The sequence below is a fragment of the Dama dama genome, chromosome 11 (genome assembly GCF_033118175.1).
Source record: "Dama dama isolate Ldn47 chromosome 11, ASM3311817v1, whole genome shotgun sequence".
NCBI classification, from domain to species: domain Eukaryota; kingdom Metazoa; phylum Chordata; class Mammalia; order Artiodactyla; family Cervidae; genus Dama; species Dama dama.
The window spans coordinates 92005217-92025310 of NC_083691.1; the positions used below are offsets into that span (position 1 = coordinate 92005217).

The following is a 20094-nucleotide window of genomic DNA, read 5'->3' on the forward strand; positions in this document are numbered from 1 at the left end:
AAAAAATACATAGAAAACGAAGGTAGAATTTTTCATTAATTTACAAGGAATATTCTTTATTACTTTTATCAGTTCTAAAATATCATCTTCCTTTAAAAAAAATTTAAGAGTGGAATGACAGATTATTTCCTTCACTGCTGTAAATACTGCAAATTTGTCAGCAGTAGTAAGTATCAATATAATTTTTCCTTAAGCTTGAACATATAAGGCAGCAATAAAATAGATTATAAACTTGATTTGACCTGATCTTACAAAAAGTCACTTGCTGATTTCAGTCCTGCTCTGTCTCCAGACAGATTTCCAGGGTAGGCTTGTGTCACTTGGCCCATCTACAATAGGCTGAATAGGGTACTCTGTAGTAACTGCCAGGAGAAAACCTTTGGTTCGGGCCTCCTTGACTGGCATTTGGCTTTACATTCCAAGAGTATCTCCTCTGGAAATAGTCCTCTCCAGGGGGACCAGGAGGAGGGACATGGCATCTCTGGTAAATGTTCTGATTCCATGAAAATTTTCTTAAAATGAAAGTAATAAAACATTATTAGTTTTAATAACTGTATATAACAAGCTTTATAAAATTATACATAGACACTCTGGTTCTACTGTTTTCAACCTGTGTGATTTTAGCAGATAAAATTGCTTAACCTCTGGATCTCTCAGTGCTTTATAAAATAGAGCATTAGGGTATTATTAAATACCCTCCATCTTCATGACTGTTTTGAAGGTAAATTAAGACAATGTCTTTCAATCACCCACCACGACTGGGCACACTGTAGGTTCCCAGCAGCCTTTTCCACCTTTCCCTACAGAGGTAAACGCTCACACTATTCTCATCAGATATCTTCACTCCAAGTGTGGCAGGGTTGACACGAAACAGAATGAGCTATTTATTTTTGAAAATAGGAACCTGCTTTCACCTTAGAAATCAATACATATATAAATTAATTACAAAACGTAGAAATTCTAGCCACAGCACATGCAGCAAATTTGGAAAATTAAAATTTAACTGTCTCAAAATTAATACCAGTAAATCTAATATAATCATATACAAGAAAATTTGGAGATCTGAGAAAAGTAAACACCCCCAAAACCCCTCAATTCCAATTAATCTAACTAAACTGGTTAATATTTTCTTTTGGTCTTTTCCTCTTGCATCTTTTTTTGACTATTGAATCATAACCTATTATTTTCACTTCTTATAAGTGAGCTCTCACTTTTAATGGTTTTACAGAATATCACAGTATGGATACATAATTTACTTAGCTATTCTTAACTGTTAGAAATGCAAGCTGCTATCAATTTTTCCACTACTGTAAATAATGCCGGGATTAACATTTCAGAACATATATGACTCTATCCTAAGCATTTAGTTCAGAGTCTGATGCACAGTAGAAAGTTTAGAGAAATGTGTTGAATGATTAAATGCATATGGATTTTTCCATATTCTGAAGTTTTTCTGTAGTCTCAAGGTTAGCAGGTATGAGCCATAAAAATGGCTATTACAGTTATGTTTCAAAAGGGCTATACCTATTTTCAGAGTCCCTGGGAACAGAAGCAACAATCTTTGAGATGTTTACATCTTCTAAAAATGTCAACATCTTTTGAAAGTGGAAAGTTTACAATGTGCTAAAATACTTAATAAACTTATGTAATAATCAATAACAATCCCAAGGTATGTATTATAAAAATTTTATTTTATAATATTATTAAAATTTCCATCCAACAGATAAGAGAACAGGAATTTAGAGATCTTAACCAAGATCATACAGAGAGTGAACAGCAGAGCTCGGATGCAAATCCAGGTCCAGCCTGACCATCACTACCCTCGACTGCCTTGTGCTATTTTAATTGTTCTGAGGTTTTTCCTATTTCTCAAGTAAAAAAACATGTGTGTGACTTATGTTTCAATTCCTGCAGATTTCTCTACTGGCATTGTACTATTTTCCGTATAATTTGCGTTTATTGTGCTCTGCTGTGCTAAGTCGATTCCGCAGCGTCTGACTCCTGTGACCCCATGGACCACAGCCCCAGGCTCCTCTGTCCATGGATTCTCCAGGCTAGAATACTGGAGTGGGTTGCTGTGCGCTCCTCCAGGGGATCTTCCCAACCCAGGGATCAAATTCGAGTCTCTTATGTCTCCTGCACTGCAGGCGGATTCTTTACCACTAGTGCCATGTGGGAAGCCCTAATTTTTGTTTACTCTTAAATGAAACAACATTCCTTATTCTGAAAACTGTACCACTATTAACGGAGCCTAAGAATGCAAGGAGACTTCCCAGATGGCACAGTGGTAAAGAATCCACATGCCAGTGCAGAAGATGTGGGTTCGATCCCTGGGTCAGGAAGACCCCCTGGGGGAGGAAATGGGAACCCACTCCAGTATTCTTCCCTGGAGAATCCCACGGACAGAGGAGCCTGGTGGGCTACAGTCCATGGGGTCACAGAGAGTCGGACGTGACTGAGTGACTAACACACACAGACAAGTATGTAAGATCCTTTTTGGCACGCACATCAAATTATTGTCTTAAGCTAAGTTTAAGGATCAATGAAAATTTCTAAGATCTTAACCCAACTGCCTCTGAAAAATCACCCATTCCCCATCCTATACTTGATTTTCCAGTCCTAAATGCAAAACATGGAGAAAACAATACCTCCTGGTTGACACTGACCAGCAAGAAAATACAAGTTCTTCATATTATCATACTGTGTTTGCACTAATTTATAATATTAGTTTCTATTTCAATTTTAGACAAAAGGAAAGCAGAGATACCTTTCTGACTGCTGTAAATCTTGAGTCCAGGTATGGAAATGACGAGGTTCTGGGTAACCTTGGGTCTGATGTATGTTATGCTTAGGTCTTCGGTTAAAAGACTTAGTAGCTGTGAAAACTGGCTCCATCATATGTGTTGAATCTTCAAAACCTCTTGTTCTAGATACACTGGAATCCCAATTCCTCAAATAGAATGTTTCCACAAAATATTATTGGTGTCCAAATTTGGTATCAGTTCAGTGACTGTATTTTGGCCCATGAAAAAAAACAATCCCACCTGCCCTCCCACACTCCTATTTGTTTAGGTTTCCTACAGCAAGTAAATGAGCTACGAGAAGAATGGATATGTGCAATTTAAATGACACAAAAATAGATCTTTTTAACCACAAATATCAGGTATAAAATGCAACTTACTTTCTGATGGGACCATTTCGAAGGTCTTCAATGTAGTTTTGCCTTTCTAAGCAATGTCCACGGCATCTATTGAATACTGGAGGAGAAGATGAACTGTTAGAAATAAGTGTACAAAAAGCAAATCTTTCCCAGAGAAAGCGGATCAAAGAGGAAGTCCACTTACTGATTATTCAGGTTGTCATAGCTCATTACTTTCAGATACATCCCTTTAAAAACTTTTGCTAAAAGGTTATTTTATGTCAGAACAAATGAATCACAAACTTTTCTCTTTTACCAAAATTTGCAAAATTCACCTACATTTCTACTTTCAGATTAAAAAAAAAAAAAAGGGAAAACAGTGACAGCTCTCATACTTACATTCAATTGCATCATCTGGCCTCATGCCTTCTACATCAATCAAATACCTAACAGACAACAAAATTCAAGTCAATTGTAAATAAAAAGGAAAAAAAAAATCATTTTTGAAAAAAAAAAAAGGTCCAATTTCACTTTACAAATATGGAAATAAAAATCCTAAGAAAACATCAGCATATCTAATCAGTAACTATTAAAGAATGATATATGAAAAGGCTTTATTCCAAGGATGCAGCGATGACATAGCTTTAGAAAATCTATTAATGTATTTACTTACATTAATACAACAATTAATAAATGAAAGAGAATAAAATACAGGATCAAACTGGCAAATATTAAAAAGGTATCTGATAAGATACAACAGTCAGTTTTGATCAGAATGCTTTGTACACTAAAAACAGGAGACTTAATATGACTAAGCATTATTCATCAGGAACCAACAAGTAACAGACAAATTAGGAAAAATATTAACATCATATCTAAAAAAAACACTATTAACATATTAACTGTTAACCAACTATAGGACCCAGAAACTTAGGAATCACCATCACTGACAGTTATTTCTTCCTCACCTTCATCCTCAACCCACCAGCAAGGCCTAAACAATGATGTTGCCTAAACATCTCTAGAATATGTTCACATCTTTCCACCAAAGTGACCACCAAATCCTGGTCCAAGCCACCATTATGCCCAGTTTCTACTAACGTCTCCTAACTTGTTTCCTTGCTCTTTACCCCCTCAGTGTATTCTCCACTCAGTAGCCAAATGAGAGGGTGAAAATACAAATGTAAGTACACTCACCTTCAACAAAAACAGTTCAGTGATTTTCTAATACTCTTAACGTCCAAAACCTTGAACACAAACCTGCACGAGTGAGCAGCTCCATTTGAATGACACACTTCCCCCACACCTCTGCCTTCCTGGCCAGTTCCTCCAACAGAGCATATGCTTTCCTCTTACAGGGTCTTTCTTATTTCTTAGGCTTAGAAATGTCTCCCCAATGTCTGGTTAACACCTACACCTCCATCAGATATCAGCTCAAACATCCCTAGAGAAACTTTCTCGAAGCAGAAATATTGTATGAAGGTTGGAACTTTTATGGGCTGGAGATGGGCTGGAAGTTGAGTCCGCTGCCAACAGCCAATGATTTAATCAATCATGCCTATGTAATAATAACCTCAATAAAAGCCCAAAAGGGGGGGGGGGGGAAAAAAGAAACTTCTAATCTCCATGATGAGGTCAAATCCTCCCTAAAATATGTTCTTGTGGTACCAGGTCCCTTTCCTTGGCATTTGTCAGAGTTGTAACTGTACATGCAGAGTGTAATTCTTGAATCTCTATTCCCTCTCTGGACTGCCAGAATTCACAAAGGGTAGGTAAAGTCTCTCTGCTCCCGCAATTTCCCAAGGCTTTTTGCTAGGACCCAGCACAGAGCTTAAACACAACAGATGCTCAATATTTTCTGAATGAACAAACAAAAATTGGTAGTCACAAAAAGCATAAGGGCATAAACTCTTTAATTCAGAAGTCCCATTCAGAGTGAGGCTATCTGAGACAAAGTATATACAGTCAAAGACATTCACAGAGGAATGTTCATTATTTCAATGTTTTATAATATCAAAAACTTCTGACTTTCTGTTCATCAGTAAGCAAAGAAGCAATGCAGCCTTTAAAAAAGAACAAAGTCTCCAAATATTTCATAGGAAGATGTCTACCATATATTAAATTATATTAAATTATACACCAGAACATCTAAATACTATACCATGAAATCACATGTAGACTCAGTCCTCTGTATCCACAGGTTTCATTCCAGAGGGCTGACTATCCTACACCAGTTTACACAGGGGACCTGAGCATCTGAGGATTTTGGTATCCATGGGATATCCTGAAACCAAGCCCCTGCAGATATCAGGGGACGATTATATGTGCTTCTATCTGTGTTTTTTAAGTTAAAAAAAAAAAATGTTCTAAATTATTACTGGTGGTAATCTCTTAAGTCGAGGGCATGACTGCTTCTACTTCATACATTTCTTTAACTGACTGCATTTTCTGCATTCAGCTGACATTACTATTGTAAACAAAAAATGTAAACATGGTCTGCCTCTTGGGGTTGGCAACTCACCTGCAGATGAGGTAGCCAGTCCTGTTTAAACCATGGGTACAGTGGACACCAATAAGTCTGTCTAGAAAACAGAAAATATGGGATTAAATAAATGAAGTAGCTACCTAAAGAAAGGTTATACAATTTTCTGAAGAGTAGCATTTATTGTTTACTAGAACACCACCACTATCCTAAAATGGAAAAACTCTGAAGAAAAATATGTTTTAGCAGGAACATACTATAAAGAATTAATATAGTCAAAATTCATTGCCTCCTGGAAGTCTTGCATAGCCTCCAATCATATGCAATAGTATGGACTGGAGCACACCCATCATGAACTGATTTGACTATAGAAAAAGGGAGTGGGGAAAAAACAAAACAAAACAAGCTACCAAAAGAATGAAATCTGTTTTGGGTGAAACAAATGGAAAGCCTTCACTTTTAATGCTCAACAGTATTTATGAAAAGAACAAACGGTTTCTTGGGTTCCCAAAGTGCTTCTGTTCCTACTCTCATCTGCTGCTCCACACATACCATGGGTCTAGATGCCTGTGGAGTTCTCGGGAACACAGCACTGTTCTTCTATCACAATGAGAAAGGCTTGAGGTGTTAAGCCCGAGCTGCACAGCAGGCAAACAGAACAAAGACTAGAATAGAGTCTCAGATTTTTCCAACTGTGCCATAGTATCTCTTAGTTTAGCACTTAAAAAAAAAAGAAAAAAAAATATATATATGTGTGTGTATATATATATACACACGAGAAAGTAAATAGAAAGCAACACGTTTTATCTCTGCAAAAGGCACGTCTGTGACTAGGCAGTGTGTGGCATTCGTCATCTCTGGCCTGGATTACTACTGCCCAACTTCTAACCCCTTCTATTTCAACTGACCTGCCACATGGAAGATGTTATCTCCTAAAATATAAACCTGGCTGGATTGCTCTGTTGATTAAAAGTCTTCATTTAGCATAGAATAAACCCCAAATTTTTAGCAAAGAATTTAGAACTCTTTATAAACAAGTATCAATCTGTCTCTCCAACTGAATTATAAGTTCAAACTTTGAGCTATGTGACCCAGCTCCCTCCCGTCCCCTGCCAGCCTCTCTGACCCCACTTTCCACCTCTCTGACTTCACCCGCTCGCCCCTGTTCAGCCGCACTGGCCTTCTTACTGCTCCTCCAGCCGGCCAAGCACAGTCATGCCTCGAGGAATCTGTACCTACTCCCTCTGCTTTAAAACACTCCGTCCCACCCCATCCCCACTCCCTCAGATATCCAATGGCTTGTTCCTTGCTTCCTTTAAGGCTCTGATCAGCTGACATCTTAATAGAGAGGGCTTCCCTCGTCACCTTCCACACTCCCTCACTTCATCTTGTTTGTTATTTTCCAGAGCACTTACCATCCACCGCCTGACACTCCATATGATTACTTTTCTCTCTCTCCGCCACTAGAATGTAAAGTATGTAAGGGCAAGAACTCTTCTGTTCCTACTTCCTAGAATAGTGCCTTCAACTCAGACGGGTATAAGATATTTCTGTAGAAAATGAATGTATGAATTCCCTGTCCGGTCACACTGCCCTCTAGTCACCCCAGGGGCCGCCCCTCCGCTGCACAAGTTCTAGTCCGGTGCCTTCTGTACCTGCTCCCAATACCTGGTCTGTCCTCTCCTCATTCCGGCAAGATCCTCTGCCCCAAGCCCAGCTCAGACCCTCAGTCAGGCCCTCCTCAGTTTCTCCTGGGGCACTCGATTCTTTTATTTTTGTTTATTTGTTTTTGGTCGCACCACGCAGCATGTGGGATCTGAGTTCCCGGACCAGGGATCAAACCTGCGCCCCCTGCACGTGAATCATGGAGTCTTAACCACTGACGGCTGGGAAGTCCCTGCACTTGGTTCTTTTATTATAATTAACCTACTGTCTTAGAGTTACTACATGCTTATCTTCCTAGATAACCATAAGTCTCTAGTGAACTAGACTGCTAGTCACCTTTTTCCCTATGCCCTAACAACAAACCTCATAGGCTCTCAGTGTTTACTAAACCAATTTATTTTCTGAGTCTACCAATTTTAGGGAGTGGAGAGTATAGTCTCTCCCTCTTTATCAGTGAGCCTGGCATCTGTGGGAGGGATTTATAGCAGAGGAAACTACAAGGGATCATAAGCAAGATCCAGACATCAGAGAGCACAGTGAAGTTAGCCCATTGCTGGCAGAAGACCCACAGAGGGGTTGCAAGCTGTCATGTGGGTCAGTGGCATTCCAAAGAGATTACTCAGTCTTAAAACATAGCAAACACCGTGTTCCCTTTGATACCTTTCAACCAAGAAACAGGACAAAAGGACATTTTATTACATATTTCCCATTCAAAGTTTTTAAAAAGAGGTAAGTAAGCTAGTTCAGTTTGTACTTCTCCGAACAATCACCTTCCAAATTGAATTGACCCCCCCCAAAAAAACCCCAAAACTAAATTGCTTGAGACCATAAAAAGGAAAAATGCCTCTGTTAGCACCACCTTAATATTATCAAATAAATAGGCCTAATGTCAGAACTATTAAAAATATTAAAATTCTCCAACCCCACTTAAAATGCATACCAAAATTCAGGTAAAGAGAAAAAAACAAAAAAAACCACTCACCATTATCTTTATTTTGTTTCAAAAACCCATTAACAGCATTTTTGAATTTAAAAATAGTGTCATCATCAGGAACCTGATGCCCGACTGTATAAATTTTTAAATAAGGAATATTTTCTGGTAATTCCTAGAAGGCAAAACCATGGAATGGATATTATTTCATTTGTAGGGAAAGAACAAAAGATTAATTAGAGAAAGCAAAATATAAACAAAGACATTATATTAATCTAAGTATGTCAGTCACTCTGATAAGGGACTTTTTTTCCCAAAGTTGCTTTAACCAGGAAGTATCACGTGATTCCCATTAAACTACAGGAAGGACAGTTACTAGGGATGCAAAAGCAAATCAATATGAATGAAGGCACATATAACTCAAAATGATAAAAAATGGTTCTACCTAGTATCTTACATTTCAAGAGCATAAAGCAGCTGTGATTCATTGAAGTAGAATAGGGTACAGTAGGGTCAAAAGAACTTGGAACTGGAAAATAGAGCAAATTTCACACACTGTTGAGAACTGGCATTCTTGGTGTGGGAGAAAGCAGATTATCAATAAAAGATAGAACAGGCTAAGGGAAAATTCTGTAGTTCTGAACTTAAATGGAAAGTAGCAGTATGAACCTATGATACGTGTGTGAGCGTGCTAAGTCGCTTCAGTCATGTCTGACTCTTTGCGACCCCATGGACGGTACCTGCCAGGCTCCTCTGTCTGTGGGATTCTCCAGGCAAGAATACTGGAGTGGGCTGCCATGCCCTCCTCCACCAGATCTTCCCGACCCAGGGAATGAACCCTCATCTCTTATGTCTCCTGCATCAGCAGGGGGGTTCATTACCACTACCACCACCTGGAAAGCCTTGAACCCATGATATATTTTATATTAAAAACAAACACACACATTTCCTATCTCGAACCACTGAAAAACTCTAGGAGCAACTGATGTCATGTCAAAAGGATGCAAGAGTCACTGAGAAGCTCCACTGGCCAAAGATAGGCCCTCAGTTAGAACAGCTGGAATGGAGTCCACCGTTCTTGTCTAGTTACTAAGTGGTGTCCAACTCTTTGTGACCCCATGGACTGTAGCCCGCCAGGCTCCTCTGTCCTTGGGATTTCCCAGGCAAGAATACTAGAGTGGGTTGCCATTTCCTTCTCCAGGGGATCTTCCCAACCCAGGGATTTAACCTGAGTCTCTTGCATTGGCAGGTGGACTCTCTACCACTAAGCCGCCAGGGAAGCCCAATGCAGTCCATGGTGACATAAATAAATAAAGCCGGTCACCACTGGAGGGTATTGTGAATCATCTCATTATTTTGAAAACTTTTAAATAAAAGGAGAAAATCATGCCTCTATAGCTGGGCAACCAAATAGCTTATGCAGGGAATTTTCTCCTGATAGAAATACCCCCAGCTAATAAGTGAAAAAGGAACTATAGAATTCACCATTTTTTGAAGCTCCAACTGAGTTACTGGATGTAGGAATCAATCATCAGTGACTGTTAATATCATAGAAAGAGACAACCATATGTCTCCACGGAAGAAGACCTATATTCATCATCACTTATAATTATAAACACCTGTTCATTCTCATGTATGAAACTGCTTTACCAAAAGAAAACATCCAAGCTTCATTGAGACCAAGCCTCTAGGTCCAACTACCAATTTACAGGAAATAAAAGCATTGAAGAATATGTTTAACAACACATTAACAAATGAGATCATCAAAATCTAGATGGGACAATTAAACCAGTTTCTTTAAAAAATAAAATTCAAGGAGGAAAAAAAGTGAGAGAGACATGGAAGAAGAACCTACAAAAAAAATAAATAAAAATAAAATTAGAGACCTAACAATAAGACCATACCAGGTAACATGTGGACCATATTTGGATCCAATTCAAAATTCTTAAAAACAGCTTTTTATGACATTTAGGAGACAACTGCAAATTTCAGCACTGATTGGATATTTAATAATATTAAAGAATGATACTAAGGAATAAAAGTCCTACATTTTAAATATATATATATAACAAAAAATACATATGTGTAATTAAATGTTATCTAGGATCTGCTACACAATCAAATAAGAGTGAAACAGGCAGAGGTATAAATGAAGAATGATAGACATCAGTTGATAAATATTATAGTGAGATGATTTCATGGAATTCTCAACATACAAAGAACACTCAGTATTTTGTATACTTCTGTATATGTTTAAATTTGCAATAATTGTTTATGAAACTGTAGGAAACAGTTTGAGTTTCTCAAAGGTTAAACACAGAACTAACATAATCCAACAACTCTGCTCCGACCGACACTGCACATCTCAAAGAACTGAGAGCTGCAATTTGAACAAATGTATGTACACCAATGTTCACAGCAGCATGGTTCACAATAGCTACGATGTGGAATCACGTGTCAATCAACAGAAGAATAACAAAATATGGTATATACACAAAATAGGATTTATGAAGTCTTAAAAAGGAACGGCATTTTGTCACATGCTATAACAATGATGAACCTTGAAAATATTATGCTTTGTGAAATAGGCCAGATGTAGGACAGATATTGTAGATGCCACTTACATGAGGTACAGCGAAGAGGCAAATTCATAGAGACAGAAAGTAGAATGGAGGTTACTAAGGGCTGGTGGGAGGGAAAATGGGCTTGGTAGTGTTTAACGATTATGGAGTTTCTGTTTAGGATGATGAAAAAATTTTGAATATAAACACTGGTGATGGCTACATAACATCGTGACTATATTTAATGCCACTGAATTGTATACTTATAAATGGTTAAAATAAATATTATTTACGTATATTTTACCACAATAAAAAAAGAGGAACAACTAAGTTCAAATTTAAACTCTTCCTTTTCTGAATCTGTTTCATTTCCGTAAAACTAGTAGGTGTAATTGTCTATCCTCTGAGCTAAGTGCAGAGGAAGTGCAGTAGAAGATATTAGTACTACCACCACTTCAACAGCAAAGGATTGTTGAGAGGATTAATTAAGACAATGGATATGAAAGAACTTTTTAAATGGCAAAATGCTATACACGTATTAACAAACATTAGGTGTTATTGTTTCCCAAGGCCATGGAACAGATCAGAAGAAGGATAATTCTTTTGCACTGATATGTCCTACAAGGGCCAAGAGAATACACAGGTTTCTGTATTATATCAAAAGATTTTAGGAAAAGAAAACATAAAACTTAGAGAACAATTGCCTTTTATTGTGATGCTTAAACATATAAAGACATAATGGATATACTTTCTTTCCTTTCAGGCTTACTATTCTTACTAATAGTTTACTTCATTTTCAAACTACACAACAGGGGAGCTTATACAATTCTTAAGCAGATTCAGAGCCTATTGCCAAATGGTATAGTTCAATTCATGTCTTCAATTTCATTTTCTTAATCTCACTGCAGAGAGAAATCAGAAATGTGTACTTAAGGAAACCACCAACTTTCCTTTTTGAACTATTACTCATGAAAGAAGGCCAGGATTCACCTTAGTATAAGATGATAAACATCAAATTACTACAAATTATTATAGTACCAAAAAGAATGTCCTTTTCAACTGCAAGTTCCATTTACCTCTGGCTTATAATAGCGGCGAGTATATGTTAAGTCAATAATCAGTCCAAGTTCTTCATTCTGTTCTTGGATTTTGTTAAAAAGATCCAAGGGGGAAAAACATTCTTCTGGGGCAAGATGCTTTTCAAAACTCTGTCAGAGAATGAAATTTTAAAAAAATGTGCTTAAAATCCATTCTTATATTATTCATTTGCTCAAGCCCTGTGATGCTAACATGAAATTCAAAGCTAAGTTTCCTCCTCTGGAATTTACAAGCTGTATTACAATCCTTTCTTCCAGAGAGATTAGAGGGAAGCATTTCTATATATTTATTTCTATATTTGTTCCTTTCATGCTGGTCTCCTAAACAGACTAAACTCCCAAAAGGCAGGGACCACATCAGTTTTGCCTACCACTGTACTGTCAACTCCAAGCAGAGTGCCTGTAAATAGACACTTATAAATAAATACTTCTTGAATATATATATGAAGGATGGCTTTCATTGCTAAATATTCCTGTATGTACTTGGCTTATTTACCTACTCTTTGCCATTGATCTGTTTGGTTATTCAAGTCCCAGCAACACATTTTCTTTGAAATATATCATTAGACTAGTTTTACAGCAGTTTTAGATTTAGAGCAAAACTGAGCAGAAAGTATAGAGTTCCCATTTATACGTTCTGTCCATCCCACAGCATTCTCCGTGATCAATGTTCCATATGAGTGGGCTTCATTTTTTAGAATCCATGAACCAACACTGACGCATCACTACCAAAGTCCACAGTTTTTTGCATTCATGGTGCAAGCAACTGTTTTTTTTATTTCTGGTACAGTCATGCCCAAATATATACATACTGAGATATATATCCGTGTTGTTGTTGTTGTTGAGTTGGTTAAGTCATGTCCGACTCTTTTGCAACCCCATGGACTGTAGCCTGACAGGCTCCTCTGCCCGTGGGATTTCCAAGGTAAGAATACTGGAGTGGGTTGCCATTTCCTTCTCCAGGGGATCTTTCCAACCCAGGGATCAAACCTGTGTCTCTTGCTTGGCAGGTGGATTCTTTACCACTGAGCCCCCAGGGAAGTCCCAAGGTACACATTACTTTATTATAGTTTACTTTATTTACTCTTTCCTTATAGTTAAAGCATTACATTGATTTTTCCCTATGAAATTAGGTTGTATTTATGAATTCATTTCAGGATAGTAAAGGGGGTAGTAAAGTATAAAAAGGGAAAAAAAAGTATAAAAGAGGAAAATGGAGTACAACAGGGTTGAGAACTAGGGTTCTATCTGGTGAATTCAGATTTTGAAAAAATACTATATCAACTTTTGCTTACCTTTTTCAAAGGAACTTTGAAAGCAATGAAACGAGTCCCAGGCATCCTCTGTCCAACTGGGAGGTAGTCTTTCCACCTATTAATACATTTTTTGTTAGGCAAATTTTATATAGCCTGTCTCCCAGCATAGGATGAATGCACTTTCAAAATGGAAATCAAAGTCTTCTACAGTAGATTCCTCTTCTTTCAGCTTTGCATTTTATTCAAATGCACCTAGTAATAACTTTTACTTCCCTAGTTCCAGTTTTCCCATCGTGAACACAGACAAAAGGCAACAAAACAGTGCAAAGGTCTTAACAAAGTATATCTGAAACCAAAGATGGCCAGAACTTCTGACTCCCTAATAAAAGTGGCCTGGTGTTGAGTACTAAGGTATCATTAATACAAGCAGGTTGACTGAAATAGTTTAAACACAATACTTTCACTTCCCAGTTTATTCTTAGTCCTCATTTAACTGATGCCATCAAATTCAGTAGGGAACTTCAAATCCGTATTTTAAAAGAAAACCTGATAATAATGGGATTGTGAAGGTCACAAAATGCTAGGAATCACAGTGAAAAGTAATATTTGAACTGATTTCTGTAGGATGAGTTGGAAGTAAGGTTAACTCAGTGTATCGGAAGCACAGAAAGTGAGGGCAGAAGTTCAGTATTAGGATGAAGAAGACGTGACAGATTCAAAAAAAATTCAGGAGGTAAAATAGAGTTGATTTAAAAGGATATGAGGCGGAAGAAAGGAAGGTCTCAGGGAATAAATGGGTTTACTGTACATATGAGTAAAGTCTCAAAATTAATTTGAATGTTTAGAGGTAGATCTCTCAAATGACACCGGTTCTGAAGCAAGACTATGCCCTTTATGATTCCCGGAGACAACACAAATAACACAGAACTGTTTCTTTGAAAAATTCAGCGCTATTGATGTGGTTGTTTTTTTTTTTTTTTTTCCACTGAAACTCAGTTCCTATTACATTTTCTGTGCCAAAAACAACACAGCTTCAGGAACTGGAGGTGAAAACTTAAAGTGCTAGTCGCTTAGTAGTGTCCGACTCCGCGACTCCATGGACTGTAGCCCGCCAGGATCCTCTGTCCATGGAATTCTCCAGGCAAAAATAGAGGAGTGGGTTGCCAATTCCCTTCTCCAAGGGTATCTTCTCAGAGATCGAACTCGGGACTCCTGCATTGCAGGCGGATTCTTTAAACCGTCTGAGCCACCAGGGAAGACCTGAGGAATTGAAGGGGCTTCTATTTTGGTAATTACTTTGTGTCCCCAACACCGACAGTCTCACCTTAAAATAGCAGTCCTTTGGCATTTTACCTGAAAAGCAATGACCAGAGCCTCGCTTTTGAAACAATGGGGAGAAATCAGAACATCACACACCGTCCCTTTCAGCTACTCTGAACGCAGCCGCGAGCGGGTCAATGCCGACTAGCACAGGCGGACGATCCAAGCCGGCCGGGGTAAACGCGACAGGCGGACAGCACAAGAGATGAAGACCCGGCCCAGGGGCTCTGAGATTAAAGGGCAACTCCCAAGGACCGAGACGTGTATTACCTTTCGGGGATGTGGTTTCCGCCCTTCTTCTTGGCTGACGAATGTCCAGAAAAGACGCGATCCTGGCCCCAGTGACCACCGGCATGATGCCACTGGCTCATGTGACCCCCAAGATGCCGCGCACGCAACGCCAAGAATACAAAAGTTGCCAGCCCAGAGACCCGGGTGCCGGCACGACCCCGAACCGGAAACGCCTAAGAAGCAACCCACGCAGCTCCAGGCGGTCCTTCTATTGCGCATGCGCCACCGCCTGCCGCGATGACGTCATCACGACGGCTGACTGAGAGACCTGATCAGTAAACAGGACTCTGCCGGCTGCAATGGCGTCCTTAGCCGGAGGCGGGTCGCCCAAGTCCATGAATTCGTGTGTGCGCCCTTCAGAATTCCAATAGTGTGGGACAAGGAGAGTTTCCCCACTCTCCGAGTGCTTTGTGTGGCTCTTTTAGCTATTTTCCAAGTGCTTACATTCACACTTGTATATTGTGTATAAGTATTTGTGCCTAATGGCTCAGATAAGCCCATGATACCACTTTAATGGCAGATAGCAGAAAGGAACTAAAGAGCTTCTTGATGAGGGTGAAAGAGGAGAGTGAAAAAGCTTGCTTAACAGTCCCATCACTTCATGGCAAATAGGGAAAAGGTGAAAGCAGTGACAGATTTCTTCTTCTTGGGCTCTAAAATTACTGCACATGGTGACTGCAGCCATGAAATTAGAAGAGGATTGCTTCTTGGCAGGAAAGCTATGTCAAACCTAGACAGTGTAATAAAAAGCAAAGGCATCGCCTTGCTGACAAAGGTCCATATAGTCAAGGCTATGGTCTTTCCAGTAGTCATGTACAGATGGGAGTGCTGGACCATGAAGGAGGCAGAGCACCAAAGAATTGATGTTTTCGAGCTGTGGTGCTGGAGAAGATTCTTGAGAGTCCCTTGGACAGCTAAGCGATCAAACCAGTCAATCTTAAAGAAAATCAACCCTGACTACTCATTGGAAGGACTGATGCTGAAACTGAAGCTTCAATACTTTGGGCACCTGATACTAACAGCCAACTCATTGGAAAAGACCCTGATGCTGGGAAAGATTGACTGTAGTATACAGGAATGGAAAATAAAGGACTCCAGGATATTTGGTGCACCAGACATCTAAGTATTTGACACTAAAAAAATATAACAGTATCTGGCAAGGATTTGAGGGATTTCAGTATTTAATTAAACCCAAATGTGACAGTAGTGAATTAACAAGAGCCTTGGCAGGTAGATGAACTGGCTATGTTACACCAAGACATCTCGGTTAACCTAATGGGTTCAAAATGCAGGAAATGAGTCTACAGGACAAGACAACACCCTAACTATAAAAATAAAGCTTTGTAGTATAGTCTGACGGAGAAGGAAATGGCAACCCACTCCAGTATTCTTGCCTAGAGAATTCAGTGACAGAGGAGCCTGGTGGGCTGCTGTCCATGGGGTTGTACAGAGTCAGACATGATTGAAGCAACTTAGCAACAGCAGCAGCAGCAGTCTAGTCTGAAGTCAGAAAGGGTGATTCCTCCAGCTCCATTCTGCTTAAGATTTCTTTGATTATTCAGGGTCTTTTGTGTTGCCATACAAATTGTGAAATTTTTTGTTCTAGTTTTGTGAAAAATGCCATTGGTAATTTGATAGGGATTGCATTGAATCTGTAGATTACTTTGGGTAGTATAGTTATTTTCACAATATTGATTCTTCCAGTTCAGGAACATAATAGATCTCTCCATCTGTTTATGTCATATTTAATTTCTTTCATCAGTGTCTTATAGTTATCTGTATGCAACACTTTTGTCTCCTTAGATATGTTTATTCCTAAATATTTTATTATTTTTGTTGTAATGGTGAATGAGATTGATATCTTAATTTCTCTTTCTGATTTTTCATTGTTAGTGTATAGAAATGGAAGTAATATCTGTGTATTGATTTGTGTCCTGCAACTTTACAAAATTCACTGACTAGCTCTAGTGATTTTCTGATATCTTTAGGACTCTCTATGTATAGTGTCATGTCATCTGCAAACAGTAAAGAGTTTTAATTCTTTCCAATATGGATTCCTTTTATTTCTTTATCTTCTCAGATGCCATGGCTAGGACTTCCAAAAGTATGCTGAATAATGGTAAAAGCTACAGTCTTCAAGACAGTATGGTAAAAGTGAAAGTGAAGTCACTCAGTCATGTCCGATTCTTTGCGTCCCCATGGACTGTAGCCTACCAGACTCCTCCATCCATGTGATTTTCCAGGCAAGAATGCTGGAGTGGGTTGCCATTTCCTTCTCCAAGACAGTATGGTACTGGCACAAAAACAGAAATATAGACCAATGGAAAAAGATAGAAAGCCCAGAGGTAAACCCACACACCTATGGGCACCTTATCTTTTACCAAAGAGGCACGAATATACAATGGAAAATAAGATAGTCTCTTCAATAAGTGCTGCTGGGAAAACTGGGCAGCTACATGCAAAAGAGTGAAATTAGAACACTTTCTAACACCATACACAAAGATAAGCTCAAAATGGATTAAACACCTACATGTAAGACCAGAAACTATAAAACCTTTAGAGGAAAACATAAGTAGAATACTCTTTGACATAAATCACAGCAAGATACTCTATGACACACCTCCAAGAGTAATGGAAATAAAAACAAAAATAAACAAATGGGACCTAATTAGACTTAAAAGTTTTTGCATAGCAAAGGAAACCATAAGCAAGATTAAAAAACAAACCTCAGAATGGGAGAAAATAATTGCAAATGAAACAGCTGACAAAGGATTAATCTCAAAAATATACAAGCAGTTCAGGCAGCTCAATATCAGGAAAACAAACAGTCCCCCCAAAAATGGGCAGAAGATCTAAACATGCATGTCTCTAAACAGGACATACAGATCGCTAATAAACACATGAAAAATGCTCATCATTGCTCATTACTAGATAAGTGCAAATCAAAACTAAAATTAAGTATCACCTTATTACTGTCAGAATTGACATCACCAAAAAATGTACAAACAATAAATGCTGGAGAGGATGTTGAGAAAAAGGAATGCTCTTGCAACCTTGGTGGGAATGTAAGTTGATACAGCCACTGTGGAGAACAGTAAGGAGATTTCTTTAAAAAAACAGAAATAAAACCATCATATGACCCAGAAATCCCACTACTTGAGCAAACCACAATTCTAAAAGACACATGTACCCCAGCGTTCTTAGCAGTACTATTTAACAATAGCCAGGACATGGATGCAACCTAGATGTTCATCAACAGATGAATGGATAAAGAAGTTGAGGTACATCTATACAATGGAACATTACTCAACCATAAAAAAGAATGAATTTGTCAGTTCTCATGAGATGCATGAACCTAGTGCTTATTATACAAGTGAAGTAAGTCAGAAAGAGAAAAACAACTATCATGTATTAACATATACATATGGAATCTAGAAAAATAGTACTGATGAACATATTTGTAGGGCAGTAATACAGGCTCAGACGTAGAGAACAGACTTGTGGACACAGTGAAGGAGAGTGTGGGATGAATTAAGAGCATCGCATTGAAACATGTACATTACCAAAGGTAAAATAGATAGCCAGTGGGATTAGCTGTATGACGCAGGGAGTTTGACCCCATGCTGTGTGACAACTTAGAGGGGTGACATGGGGTGGAAGGTGGAAGGGAGGTTCAAGAGGGAGGGGACATATGTTTAGCTATGGCTGATCCATGTTGATGTATGGCAGAAACCAACACAACATTGTAAAGCAATTATATTCCAATTAAAAATAAATAAATTTAAAAAATAAAAAATAAGACCTAAGGTCAGGGAAGGGTTGATGTTCCAAAGTGTTGAACTCTTTAATTTCTTCTTCCTACATGTAAGATTCACTTAGAGGATAAGATGATGCTGAGATTGCAAGCTAAAGTTAAATGACTGGAACTAAGGAAAACAAATAAGTTACTTAGATTTGGTGGAATCAGGAAAAGCCTAACTCATAGTTTTCCTAAGTAGAATTGAATATTGGAACTGAACATTTTAGTATGCAAACATTTTATTGCTACCAAAATTAGTCTTACTGCATTTCTCTCTATCTTACACCATCCACCCAAACCTGCAGTAGTCACGAGTCCCTTGATATCCATGGGAATATAGAGAAAGAGAGACTTGTTTGGCTTGCAGGTATTTAGTATATATTGTTAGCCTCACATCACATACTAGACTCATGGAAATAGGCCATCTAAAGTATGAAACTTAGGGGAAAAAAACCCTGATATACACTTAAAAGCCAAAGCCACATCTGTACACCACAACTTTCACAATTTCTTGTCAGCTAAGTATCATCCCCCATATATTTCATAATAGGGAAAACAAGCATATAATTTTTTTTTTTTTAGTTCTACCACTTTATTGCTACCAAGCCATTTCCCTCCACCCTTGTGCACACATGCTCAGTCATGTAATCCCATGGACTTCAGCCCACCAGACTCCTCTGTCCATGGACATTTCCAGGCAAGAATACTGGAGTGGGTTGCCATTTCCTTCTCCACGTATAAATTAAATATGTGTCTTCGGAGATCCCATCTATGAGATACCATCTTGGTATTAGCAAAGTCCCCAGATAGATTTCTCTTTGCACCCCTGAAAGCTTACTACCAAGGAAAATAAATAGAACCATAGATTTCCTCCTACAAATCAGCTTACCCCACATCTAAGTCGTTAGGAACTCAGCCATAACTCACATTATCAAAATCACAAGAGTGGTTAGTGAGAAAAGCATTAACCATGGGGGAAAGCAGAGGCACTCGAGGCCAAGTCGGGCTGACAGCAGATAGCTGCTCCTTCCACTTGGGTGCACAGCGCAATTCAACAAAATGCCTTTTTCACAGACACTTTTTAAAGTTTTTCCACAAAATCCATCAGGTCAAGTTAGTTCATGATGCTTCAAAATAAATATGCAGTATGCCTTACAACATTGGATTCCTTAAAAATATGACAAAGAAAGAACCATGTAGGCAAAACCAGAGCATTTTAAAAGTCTGTATTCTATAAACACAAATTAATGATATAAATAAGGTAATATGACATAAAGTGAAAAATATATGTAAGATTATTCTTTTTAGTGTACAGAATTCATGGCAGTTGCTGCACTGTCAGGCTACATAAATATATCTATATCTAAAATTGTTGGTTCTGTTAATACAAAGTGAGGCCAAAGTGTGTCCACTAAGAAACTGAAAAATCTACATGACTCTCTTTTAACCTGTGCCCTTTCACCTTACCAGCATCCCCCCCCAGTCTATTTTCCACAAATGTCCTCTTCTATATCTAATTCTCCTGTTCATTTTGCCTGGCCTCACACCCAAGC

At 38.5% G+C, this 20094-nt stretch overlaps 1 protein-coding gene across 2 annotated transcripts; it reads right to left on the reverse strand.

The window, feature by feature from the left end:
* Positions 1-25: 25 nt before the first annotated feature.
* DUSP11 (dual specificity phosphatase 11) lies at positions 26-14958 on the reverse strand. Of its 2 annotated transcripts, XM_061155740.1 has the most exons (9): positions 14722-14957; positions 13171-13246; positions 11855-11986; positions 8269-8392; positions 5661-5721; positions 3539-3585; positions 3182-3257; positions 2768-2950; positions 26-512 (listed from the first exon to the last, which is right to left on the reverse strand). In XM_061155740.1, exons 1-9 carry the CDS (start codon positions 14820-14822, stop codon positions 317-319), a joined length of 996 nt encoding a protein of 331 aa, XP_061011723.1. In that variant the 5' UTR covers positions 14823-14957; the 3' UTR covers positions 26-316. The 2 variants fall into 2 exon arrangements, with proteins under 2 accessions (XP_061011723.1, XP_061011724.1); XM_061155741.1 differs by lacking the exon at positions 11855-11986 and having other exon boundaries at positions 14722-14958.
* Positions 14959-20094: the final 5136 nt, after the last annotated feature.